Genomic DNA, 12,899 nt, shown 5'->3' on the forward strand with positions numbered 1-12,899 from the left:
CGGAAGACGGCAAAAAAGAGAAACTTCTCTGACGTGGAGATTGAGACGATCACCAGGGAGGTAGAAAGCAGTTTAAAAAAGCGGAATAAAAGATGATGATGTGATGTGGAGTGCCATTCATTCACATTAATAATTGCATTACAATTTGTAATATTCGTCTTATTATTTTATTATATTTATTATAAATGACGTTTATTGTTATTTAGAAGAAGAATGTCGTTCCATCCATCCATCCATCCATCCATCATCTTCCGCTTATCCGGGGCCGGGTCGCGGGGGCAGCAGTCTAAGCAGGGATACCCAGACTTCCCTCTCCCCAGACACTTCCTCTAGCTCTTCCGGGGGGACACCGAGGCGTTCCCAGGCCAGCCGGGAGACGTAGTCCCTCCAGCGTGTCCTAGGTCTTCCCCGGGGTCTCCTCCCGGTGGGACGGGACCGGAACACCTTCCCAGGAAGGCGTTCCGGAGGCATCCGAAACAGATGCCCAAGCCACCTCAGCTGACCCCTCTCGATGTGGAGGAGCAGCGGCTCTACTCTGAGCTCCTCCCGGGTGACCGAGCTTCTCACCCTATCTCTAAGGGATCGCCCAGCCACCCTGCGGAGAAAGCTCATTTCGGCCGCCTGTATCCGGGATCTTGTCCTTTCGGTCATGACCCAAAGCTCATGACCATAGGTGAGAGTAGGAACGTAGATTGACTGGTAAATCGAGAGCTTCGCCTTGCGGCTCAGCTCTTTCTTCACCACGACAGACCGATACATCGACTGCATTACTGCAGAAGCTGCACCGATCCGTCTGTCAATGTCGTTATTATTATTATTTCTATTATTATTATTATTATTTAAAAGAAGAAGAATGTCATTTTTATTATTTTGTCAGTCTGAATTATATTTTGGTCATTAAAAGCCTTTTATTACTGAACCCAGTCCGTGCGCAACTGCCAGGCCTAACACTGAAACGTCATGTAAAGCGCACAGGCTCGCATCTGAAGGAATACATATAAATCAAATGCTTTGGTAAAGTCACACAAATTAAACATTGAAGTCCATGTTGCACAAAAATAAACACTGAAGTTTGTAATTATTATGTTGTTGTTTTTTTTACAGTGGGTCATAATATATCATATCTTTTAGTTTGTCAGTGCGTTAGGACGTGCGTACACCACCTCCTGAGCTGGCGTAGGATTTGAGAGTGCCGTACGCCAACGTCCATATTGATAAATCTCAAAGTCACCGTGGTTTTGGGTGTACGCCAGGTATACGCTGGAAATTTGGTGTATGCACTTTTGATAAATGAGGGCCACTGAACTTAAAAAAGTTAAATCTTATCTGTCGGAATATACATCAATTGGGCAAACATGTGGCACCTGTTTTCCTTAAATTAAAGGTTTGATTAACATTGATTGTTTGTGTGTGAGATGAAGCTGATAACAATCAACATTTTTCACAGTCATTTCATTCCCATTTACCTAGGGTGCCAAACATCTTTTACAACCATTGGTCTGTATTCAAACCCCAAAAGTATGCAGGTCAGCAGACAGGTCATTCAAGATAAAGCACACAAAGTGGATAGACAGCAGAAAAGACCAGGACTCACCTTGCAATGACGAAGAGGACGCAGCTGACGCCCAGGTAGGCCAGCAGGATGTAGACCCAGATGTCAGGGGTCATGGGGTTTAGGAAGGAGAAGAAGCCGTTGTTGGTGGTGTTGGGTTTGCGGTACAGGATGCTTATGCCCATGCTCATGAAGGGCTTGGAGAAATCTATGACTTTCTCACGGAGATAGGTGATGGTCAGAGGCGCCACCGCCAGGTCAGCTCTCTGTTGTGGAACCATAGAAGTGTGTCAAACGGTCAGTCCCTTACAACTGAAATGTCAGCAACATCTGTCCGCAGAGACTTACAATAGTGAGTGCATACATTTTCATAAATGTTCGTACCAGCCCACCAAGGGAATTGGACAGTCACCCTTGGCATTGGAAGTGGCCATGCTCTTAACAACTGTGCTGCGCAATTTTCCCACTCTGCAAGTCCTCCCTCCAAAGGTCCTCTCTCTACCTGACAAATGACCTAACACTTGCCCCAATGAATCTCAAGAAACAAGTCCCCTTCCCACATACTTTCCTACCAACATCAACACTTTAAGGCCCGGGTGTCTTCTGACTACATTTACACAGCTCTCTTAGATGCTCTGGGAGGCACAGACATGGCAGGGTCTGATGGTGAAAGCTGCTGTCTCTGATTAAGTGTCTGGCTGCATATTCGGAAGGTCACCATTTACATCAGCCCCGCCCCCCTCCTACACACACACACACCTTCCACGTATCAGGGTCGGACAGGTGGTTAATGAAACCAGCTGCTTGGTTCACGCTCTGATACCTCCCTTCCTCAGAAACAACGGAAACTCACAAAGGGGTTTGGGCCAATCTCGTCTGCTTCGCTTTTCAGAGGGGGAGTAGGAGAGGAGCAGCGCTTGTGGCTTTGTCTACGAGTCAATCCCTGTCAGAGGTCAATAATGTAAGGTGGTGGTGTCATAGGCTAGTATGGAGGATGTCTAGTGCTCTTGTTCTACTGGATCAAGCAATGGCATGTATAAAATATGTCCGGTAACTTACAGGTTTTACAAGGCCATTAATAATCACAGTAAACACATCTTGCTGATTTATGGCAGAAGTATTGCCCTTAAAAAAGATAAAATATTTAGTCCATAATTTCTCCCACACATCATTTGGAATGCATAGAATAGTCAGGCAATCTATCTAATGTATCCAATTATAGCCATATAATGCATCTAATTCCCTTGATGTCTTTATTTTTCTGACATACAGCTTTCCCATTACAATATATGACAATATCCCTATGAAAGTAACTCATTCACAATGAATGTTTCGCTACTGCATCCACATATTCACTCAGTTACTTTCCCTTTATGACAATACTGCATCCACATATTCACTCAGTTACTTTCCCTTTATGACAATACTGCATCCACATATTCACTCAGTTACTTTCCCTTTATGACAATACTGCATCAAGAGACACGGCGGAACAATGGCGGTCGTTGTGGAACGCGGCCTGGCTTGGCGTGGGAGCACGTAGCTGATACCTACGCCTGTTGTCCACACAGTGTTGGGTGAACGCCAGACAGCCCACCACAGACAGACAGTGTGGACACAGCCAATCTGTCCCGTGGCGCACTGTGCCCTCATTAAACATTTAAGTTTGCGATACACAACCGCTCCCTCTGATCTCTGCCGCCGACCGTCGCTCTTCAAGCTAGCTGCCACTCAACCGGAAGATCTAGCGGCGGGTGATCCCAGTCGATCCCAGCCATCCCCATGGTGGGGCTAATGTACACCGCACAGCTATTTTCTGCTTAGACACATATTGCCGGGCATGCGCGCGATAACCTGATAGTATCACGCTGAGTGCCACATGGTGTTGTGTTATCTGTGGGCGGGCAGATGGTATTTTAAGCTTAGAGCCGTGCTATATATTCTCATTCAGCTACTTGGACTATATTCTCTACAATATCAGAATGTTTCAATGAACAAATTCGGTTCCGTTTCAACGTGTGAAATGTGGTTTGAACACAGTAGGAGTGTCTAGACAGACCACATCGACATTTAAGGCTGTGATCATATATCACATCTCTAGCGTCAATTGAAAGTTGTGATTTTCAGAAAATTTGAAAAGTCTTTAAAATGACAACATATAGACGTGCACATTTCTAACTTTAAACACATATGCTATTATTATTTAATCTATTCAAAGGCCAAATATATCAATATTTTATTTCTATTTCCTATTTGTTTTTTACAAGTTATATTGGATACATGTTCAAAAAAATCAGACGGTAATAGTTTATGTTAAATAAATTGATCAGACCAAAATATTAGGAAACTATATTCACTGTCCAAAACTATTTGGACAGTGAGAAATTTTAATGTAATATTTTGTATCACATCTTCAATGTGATCCTGGTTTCAGGAATATAGTCCAAAATAATTCAATTGTCTACAGAACATTTCCTTTGAACATCCAGGGTTGGTGATAATGGCATTGGTGTTACTAAAACAATGTCCCGTCCTTCAGTTGAAGTTTTAAAGCACAAACCCACTACATTGCAGAGGCATAATGCTGTGGTGGTTGTAGATGGAACTGAAGGTCATGCTGCCTGTCCATCAAAACGACAGCTCTGACCACCATCCTGCCCCTCGCTGGTAAAAACCCCACTCAGACATCCACTGCAAAACTAATCAGGTCTGCAACCCTGGGATACAAACCCACACAAGTACAGTATTTGCCTTCAGACTGCAAATAATGCCTTTTTTTCATTACAACATCTTGCCAAAATCCCGGATACAGTCTGCTTTAAATATATGTAGACAATGAGACACGTGACGTGGTCTTGCACTAACCTTCCTCTGTAACTGTCTTAGCAAGAGATAAATTGCCACAACGGGGGAGGGGGGGAGGGTGTATGTGTTAAGCCTGCTATTAATACTGGCATCAACAGCATGATTAATGGGATCATCTATAGTATCTAAATCAAGTTTAACAAGGCTAGTTGCATCATTTAGCGCCTTTCCCACAAAGCCCTTTGGCTTTGTAGTGGGCTTTGACGATAAAGAGGAAAATAAAGGCCACTATGGTACAAAGCACAAACTGCTTATTGTATGAAATAATCCACAACACACACATTCTCATTCAAAATGTGTCCTGTTTGTGCTTATATCCCTTTGCTATTAATAATGTATATTAAGTACTTATAAACAGACATGTGTATGTATAGATGGACATAAATGAATGTCATTCATGCAAAGATGGACTTGCGGGTGAGACACCCAGCATTATCTGTTTTCTGTGTTTATTTAATGTTACACACTCAGGAAATGTACATAAAAACACTAACCCACTGATAATTTTTTTTCACAAAACATGAAATCTGGAACCTTTCAGTCCCACATATCAGTGCACAGACTGCACTTTTATACCAAGAACTGTGGCACCTCACTCTGAAACCGTCCTGATTATTGTCATTCCACATTTTTCATTATTTTTGGTGTTGACAGGACTCGCTGACCTACAAAGATGGATGAAGGGCTACGACTGCTTTTAAGAAACACAGACGAGTACCACACCGTTAAATAGACATGCCAAAGGCTTTCTGTAATTCAGTAATGACACTATGATTTATCTGGGCTGACAGGCAGAATTCATGGCCTGCCCTGTTATACCAAACCACTATCAGCTACAAACAACTGCAGATGACTGTTTTGCTCGTTGTCGTCTCTAAACCAATTGACTTATCTACCTAGGTGATCCACTGAGTGGGCTCTAGTAAATGAGACAATTATAATGTGTGGTCATCCTGACCGCAAACGAGACAGTGATGCGATTGGGTGGATGGGGATTGGTTAATTAAAACCTCTGATGGAAATACACTGAACCGATAAATAATAATGACCGATAATTCTGTCTGCGTCCATTATTAATGAGCCCATCCTCGATGCGTATGTACTACTTTGGTTCGCTTTTCAGGTAGAGTTCTTTTTTGTCAGTGTTACCTGAGCTCTTACAACTGTCAATTCACAAAAAAAGTATTCTAGAAACAAACCCATAACTTCCAATGGAAACCAAACCTACCAGCACATTAAGGACTGACACATGGTTTTGAAGACCACAGCCATGATTCATTCCTTACAGATAAGGTTTTGTCACTCCTATAGAAACCAATATCCATCCAAGCCAATCGAGGCAATCCTAGGTCAGTTCTCTTGAGCTGGTTCCAAAGTTTACTTTTCCGCTCAGCTGATTCAAGATCACCTTATCAGTCTAAGCAGAGGAGGAAGAAAAGTGCTGATCCACTAAATGGAAACTGTTAAATAAATCCACAGAGCACTGTTGGTGCAGTGCGGGTTGTTGGATAAGGAACATTGGCACAAGTGGACTGTCAGTACTAAAAATCTGTGAATGTTGCTATTGGCGTGGCCAAACAACGGAAGGTTCAACATCCGCTTTACAACAGTAGCATAACAGAATCAATGCTAGCTTACTTTTGCATATACTGACACGCATAGTTTTATCACCCAACCTGCCAGTGAGACCTGATTGGTGACTAGTTGATATAGCTGCGCAAAAAAAAAGTCTTCAGCTTTCTAAATTTTTAGTTAATAACATTCAGAACATTCATCGAAAGCTAAGCTGGCAAGCAACCTTAGCTTTCAATGAAACTCTGCATGCAATTCCGCATTCTAGGACAATAATAAAAAAGTTACATAAAATCTAAATGAATTTTCTATTGATCAACACAGAAGTCTGAAAAGTAAAAGTGAAAAGTATTATCAGCAAATCGTTTGAAATTAATTATAAATTATAATTACTTACAATTATAAATTATAAGTAATTCATCATTATAATTTTATATTTGAAAATAAAAGTATTTAACCTCCTTTAGTTAATATATTAATTTGGTAGAGGCCCCTTCAGCAGCAGTTACAGCACCAGTCTTTTTGGATAAGTCTCTAACAGCTTTGCACATCTGAACAGAGAATTTCTGGCCATTATGTTTTGCTAAATTGCTCAAGCTCAAACTGGATGGGGACCTTTGGTGAAGAAACATTTTCAACACTTTCTACATATTCTCAATTGAGGCCTTTGACTGGGCCACTCAAGGACATTCACATACTTGTCCCAAAGCTGCCCCATGCGTTGTCTTTGTTGTGTGCTTTGGCTCGATGTCATGCTGAAAGATGAATCTTACCCCAGTCTTAGGTCCTGTGTGTTCTTGAATGTCATGTTTGCTTTTCTTCAATGACTTCTTTGTATTTTGCAATATTCATCATTCCATCAATCCTGACCAGTCTCCCAGTCCCTGCTGCTGATAGGCATCCCCATAGCATGACCTGAAGATTACAGTTCACCGACACTCCCAATTCATTCTGACAGTGCTTGTGAGGATCCGCTAGGAATTATGTTAGAAACTGCCCATATCCAGGTGCGCAAAGCTGGTAAACACATACCAAAGAAGAGTCTGAAAGTCTTAAAGCGTATGTACATGATGTATTCCTGTTTTTATTTTTTTCTAAATTAGCACACATTTCTAATGTGATTTCGCTTTGTCATCATGGGCGATTGTGTGTAAATTGATGGTAATAAAAAGTTGTATCAATTATCCATTTTGTCTGTAACACAGTATCAAGTGGAGAAAGATATTATTACTTATATCGTACAGGTGAACAGAACTCTATTCCTCACTGGAAAAAGCTAAGTTAACCCAATGCCCTAAATAGTAACTATCCAGATTGACATACCTCAGCCTTTGACCAGGTTGTCTGAGCAACCGACATTCTATGATTTTCTGTTCTTCCTGGAGCCGTCTGTGTGTAACCTTGCATTTTTAGACTACCTCATAGTGGCGACTACTCCTTATACGTACATTCTGCAAATGTTAATTCCGTCATCTCTACTGTTGGAAGAGAATATAAGCTTGAACCTGAAATTCCCTAATCAGAACAATCTGTCATGACATCACTCTGCTTGTCTCTGTACTCATTCTCTGTTATGTTGTGATGATTGTTCCTGTGGATCCACAAAATGAAACGTGACACAATCAACTGTTATACGAACGACTGAGATTTTTTTCGTCTATAAATCGCGAACATTTTCCATCTTCCACAGTCTCAATACATTCCAACACATACAGGTGTTTGACACGAGAAGTAGGGATTGGTTTGAAGCCAAATAATAAAGGAAATTGAAATGAGCTTCACAATGCCCTATCCACCCATGTACAACCAAATGTTTCCAGCACAATGATCTAACCTACTCGAGGACTAACGTGCAGACCTACAATAATACAGTATCTACAAGATTCAAACCTCCTCACAAAGCCTAATTCCTACTCTTACATGTGCACCCACAATAACATGATTCGTACTCCCTTGCTTATGACTAGTTACATTCTTCACACAACACAGTAGAGCATTCCTTTATGTTTAAAAAAATAGCTTTTATTTTATTTTTATTTTAATTTTATACCTATCAATCTTCATGAAATTAACTGTTCTGGCTTGTACTAATGTGATGCATGCCTTAAAGTAGTAACAAATGTCCCAGTGGTGGTGTGTGAAAAATAACATACTTTGTCTTAGCAATTTTTCATTGCATATTTGGGGGTGGCAGGTACCTTATAACAGGTGGTGGTGTGTTGAACTCACAGTCAAGAATATAGTGGTATATTTACTGCATTTTTTTTTGAATAACCATTAACATATATGTGTAATATTAACATAAGTTCAGCCCAGTTTTGTTGCCTACATGGACCTATTTTATCAGTTGCTGTGCTTGTTAATAGGCACAAAACATTGCAAAGTGCCTGGACACAGCGCTTAGCCATGGTATAATGGCAATGTAAAACAAACCCTACAAAAACTGCCTTAAAAAACCTACCATGATCCAGTAGTTCCCTTATACTCAACTCTGGATCTCAAAGGCCAGTTCCACCTCATTTTGTAATTTCAACCCTCTAATCATGGCCTTATTTAGACCTGGGACACCGGGTGGGTTCAATTACTGATGAGGCATAAAACCAACAGGCTCCAGAACTCGTAGGGTAACAGTTAAATACCCCTTATTTAGTTCAACCTGAAGATCCAGGTTACTAACCTAGAGCTGATTAAAGCTGCGTCTGTCTGAGGTAGAGATTAAGTGCTGCAATGCTTAACCACTCTTCCTAACACTTCAGCACCTAGCCATTGACTCGAGCGTCCAACTCACACCCTCTCCTCTAAATGCCACTTAAGCTATTACAACTTTATTTTTATCCTAGCACAGCTTTGACCCAGGGATCGAGGGGCGGAGGACAGGCAGAGGGCGATGGGAAGAAACATTCTCAAAATGGGAGCAAGGCACCGCCCTGATGTCAATGTCAGACACTGAAAATGTTATAGATGCTTTAAAACAAACATCAGTGTCCAAGTCTACACAGCAAATATTTTGTTTAATTTGATTGTTACATGTTTCAAACCAGACGCTAATAGTCATTGACATGGCGCCTGCCAAAAACAAGGACAAATCATTTGAAATAGTTTTTTCTCAGCAGTGGCTAATTTAAACTAAAGCAAAAAATCTGAATATTCACAATTTTGAGCACTGGCTACAAGCAATAGTCAGGCACTAACAGTAGTGCCAATGTTTCGGTATGGAAACTGGTATGGTCAGATTAAATGAATGTGAATTTCACAAACAAATTAAATTGACATTTCAAAACTGGAGGTTAGAACAACATTATTTAACATTACCAAAAGACAGTGGAATAAAATTTATCAAATTTTCTTTTGTAGGCTAAACCTTCAAATATGCTGCAGATCAACAAGAACATTAACAATTTACCACATGGCAGATAAGTGGAAGAGAAGTGCATACAGCAGTGGGCACATCAATTCGGGCTTCAAGAGTTGTGATCCTAATGACGGTCAATGCAATACAATTTAAATTGTATATTTGTATTTTTGCAACAGACGTCTTTTAACTTTCTTCATATTGCATGTGCATGGATCCCTGTGTGAACGCATGAACTGGAGAGTGAATAAACATTGTTTGACCGGTAGATAAGAAATAATAATGACTGGAACGGCTGATGACAGACAAGGTGATATATGATAAACATTATACGTCAAACAGGCCCATAGATCATAAGCTAAAAAATTAATAGGGATTACACTATATGTATAGTATGCAATCTCTGTCATTCTATGAGAATACTGATACACAAACCGTCCAGTACGGATAAGAAATGTAATCTCCTTTCACCCCTGCTGATAAAGTAACTGGTAGTCCCACTTACGTGTTCCATAAGCTCCTTAATCATGCCGTTCCATTGGCCCTTGTCATCCGGCAAGCCGTACTTCCCATCAGGCACCAGGCGGATGTCATAGGAGAAGCCCAGGATGTTTGAGAGCTCCTTTAGCAAGTCGATACAGAAGCCCTCGAATCGGTCGTTGCCAACCAGTGCCTTGTCAGACTTCTTAAACATGACGTATGGCTCCTCCTGCAACGACATAAAACATCAAATGGAATCCAGCATTGAGGTCATCTTTAGCAATTTGTCCCTGAGCACACACACATAACTGAGGTAAAGTGATCTGCAGTAGGCTTAAAATAATTGTTGCATCCAACAGGGAGTGACAAGGACAGTCCAGTCCGATGTGTGTTTAGATAGACCGTATGAATAAATACGGGTGGGTGGAGGTTTCCCCAGGATTATCGGAGTGTGTGTTGAGGGGAAACTTCAACTAATTTAAGTCAACGCTGTGCAGTGCGATCTAAAGCCCCATAAAACATGCAATGGGAAAGATCTTTACTGTACAAAATCTGGTGAATCTGACACTGCAAATGACTATAGTGGTTTTGACAATGAGAACAGCCTCCAATGCAGCCAGCCACCACCTGACCATGCTCCTTTACACAACCTTGAGCACTGCACCTTGTAGATATTGTATACTACGGACTGATGCAGTTTATGGAAGCCAGCGGTCTTTACTGCCTTGTAACAATCTTCCTGTCTGCTCGTAATATCGGGCCTTATAAAAGCTTGATTAGGAACAGAATGCTGCAATATAATAAAACATGCCTACAATCTTGTTGTCTTCATTTTCATCACAGGTCTTTCAAGGCAGAGCAACCAAGGTGATGCCTTTTGTCTGCATGAACAATGGCTAAAGCCTCAGATAAATAATAATTCACTGCTCAATAGTTCCATTTAGTTAGCAATAGGCCACTACATATCAGCAAGATACTGTAGGGCCCACAAAAAAACCTTCTGTTTTTTTTAATTATCTTTTTTCCAGACTTACAATTCATAAGTGGAGTAATTGATTCTCCAGTCACTGTGACCTCTACTTTTCCATTCCCATCCGCATCGATGTGCCACACGTACATGACAAAGAGGGGAATCCAAAATGCCATGTCTTTTTTTAATTGCTTGCAATACTAATTATTTCTTTAAATAATTATTTTGCAAGTTGGCAGCTCACAGCTAGGACAAATCTTTAAATAAATGAAAACCAATAAATGCTTGATTACAATGCATTTATGAAGAAAACTTTGTGGTGAACTTTCAAGTTGTCCAATTATCTTGATCCAAAGGTTTGCAAACATTGTAACTCAAATCAAAGTGTTCAAACAAGTTTCTCACTTTTTAGCACAGCATGGGTATATACAGACAGAAAATACAATAATAATAATAACAACAATTTAAAAGGAGGCAATCGACTGAAAACAATTAATGCAAGAGCCAGGAAACGCATTAAATATCTTAATCTCTTTTCAGAATGTAAGACATTATCACCATAAAACTGTCAGACGTCTTATTCGCGCATCGCTGAGATCAGTTTGATGCAATGTCATTAAGCTCAGAATGGAGAAAACACAGACACTGATGTTAGTTTTGCTGCTCTATTTAGCACTCACTGCTTTTACAAACTAAAAGTTTGGATTTGGTGACACTTTATTTTTAAATTACACAATAAACCATGTATAAGGCATTTGTAAATTATTTTGAATAATTTATCACACATTTATGAATAATGTATTAATATTTAGAAGACGTCATTTTTAGCCCTATAGTGAGCGTGTGTTTTGATTGGATAATTATTCCCACCAGCAAATGGGCAATTGGTAAGCATCTCAACAGTACATGGCAAAGAATAAGCACACTGAACGGGATATTTCAGGAAATTATAAAGTATGAATAACTGCATTTCCCTTAGCATTCCCTGTTCAACATTTAACCCTATCTGCTCAGCGGTTGCTGTAAATAAGTATGATTATGTGATAAAACACAAAAAAACTCAACTGTAACATTTTATAATGTGATTGATAAATGGTGAACAAACTATTCGTAAATGCCATTGTTAATGATTTGTTACAGACTCTTTAAATGAACATTTTACCATAGATTTGGATTGTCCAAAACATAAGACATTGCATGTCGGTGGTGTTTTTGGACCTAAATTGGACTTATTACTCTCCTATTAAAAGGCACGTGTAATAAGACATTTTCATTGAAATTGCTGTTATCTTTGTCAAGAATAAAGTTTAACCGGTCACCCAAAACATTTTATAAACCACAGTAACAAACCTTAAGAAAGACTTAACTTAATAGTTTGTGAATTTATTTTTAGATGCAGTTCTACACACCACCTGTTATGTGGTTCAATTTCTTGTCATTGTGATCGAAGTTGCTACTCCCCATGGTTGGCACCAGAAAGGCACTGATTATATCCCTTCTAGACCTCGCTCGGTCATAATTACAGCCTTGTGCTCCAATCCAGATTTAATGACAGTGTTTATCATTGTTGATGACTTGTGTGTCCATCCAGAATAAGCCCATGGAGGACGTGCATTGTCCCTGTGTTGATAGCTCCACATATACCCACTGACTTCTCAATTGACAGGCTTAAATTCTGACTTTAGACCAAGAGGTAGGCAACTACTTTCTACAACCGGCCCATTTCTTCAAAAAAAATAAATACAATATAAAAATATTATAATCAACTATATTATAATCAACTCAAACATTTAGGATCAAGGTAGGCTACTTAAAAAAGCTTAGATCTCAGTTTAAGCTTTACTTACTTCAGGATTTGATTGTAGTCTCTGGATTTAACAATACTGATTTTATTCAAGGCCAGTACAAGACAAACAAACAGACATAGTAGACAGTACACTGGTCTTTAACACATGGCTACCCACCACGATAGTGGTGACGACCAGTGAACGGTTGGCCAGTGAGTCGGTGATGTTCATCCCTTTCCGCTTCGGGACCTCTGTGATGTTGAGACCTCCGGACGCACTCCATTTCCCCACCTGCATGAGGATGTACACAGGGAAAGTGTT

General features: G+C 40.2%; 1 protein-coding gene across 2 annotated transcripts in view; it reads right to left on the reverse strand.

Moving 5' to 3' along the window:
* LOC105019312 (glutamate receptor ionotropic, kainate 3) overlaps positions 1–12,899 on the reverse strand; it is a 143,457-nt gene that overhangs the window by 36,544 nt on the left and 94,014 nt on the right. For both annotated transcript variants that reach the window (XM_020041430.3, XM_010885385.5), the window contains exons 9-11: positions 12,756–12,869; positions 9,847–10,050; positions 1,595–1,818 (exon numbers count right to left, since the gene is read on the reverse strand). In XM_020041430.3, the coding sequence (XP_019896989.1) occupies positions 1,595–1,818; positions 9,847–10,050; positions 12,756–12,869 (542 nt within the window). The remainder of the gene's footprint in view (positions 1–1,594; positions 1,819–9,846; positions 10,051–12,755; positions 12,870–12,899) is intronic.

The sequence above is a fragment of the Esox lucius genome, chromosome 20, assembly GCF_011004845.1.
Source record: "Esox lucius isolate fEsoLuc1 chromosome 20, fEsoLuc1.pri, whole genome shotgun sequence".
NCBI classification, from domain to species: domain Eukaryota; kingdom Metazoa; phylum Chordata; class Actinopteri; order Esociformes; family Esocidae; genus Esox; species Esox lucius.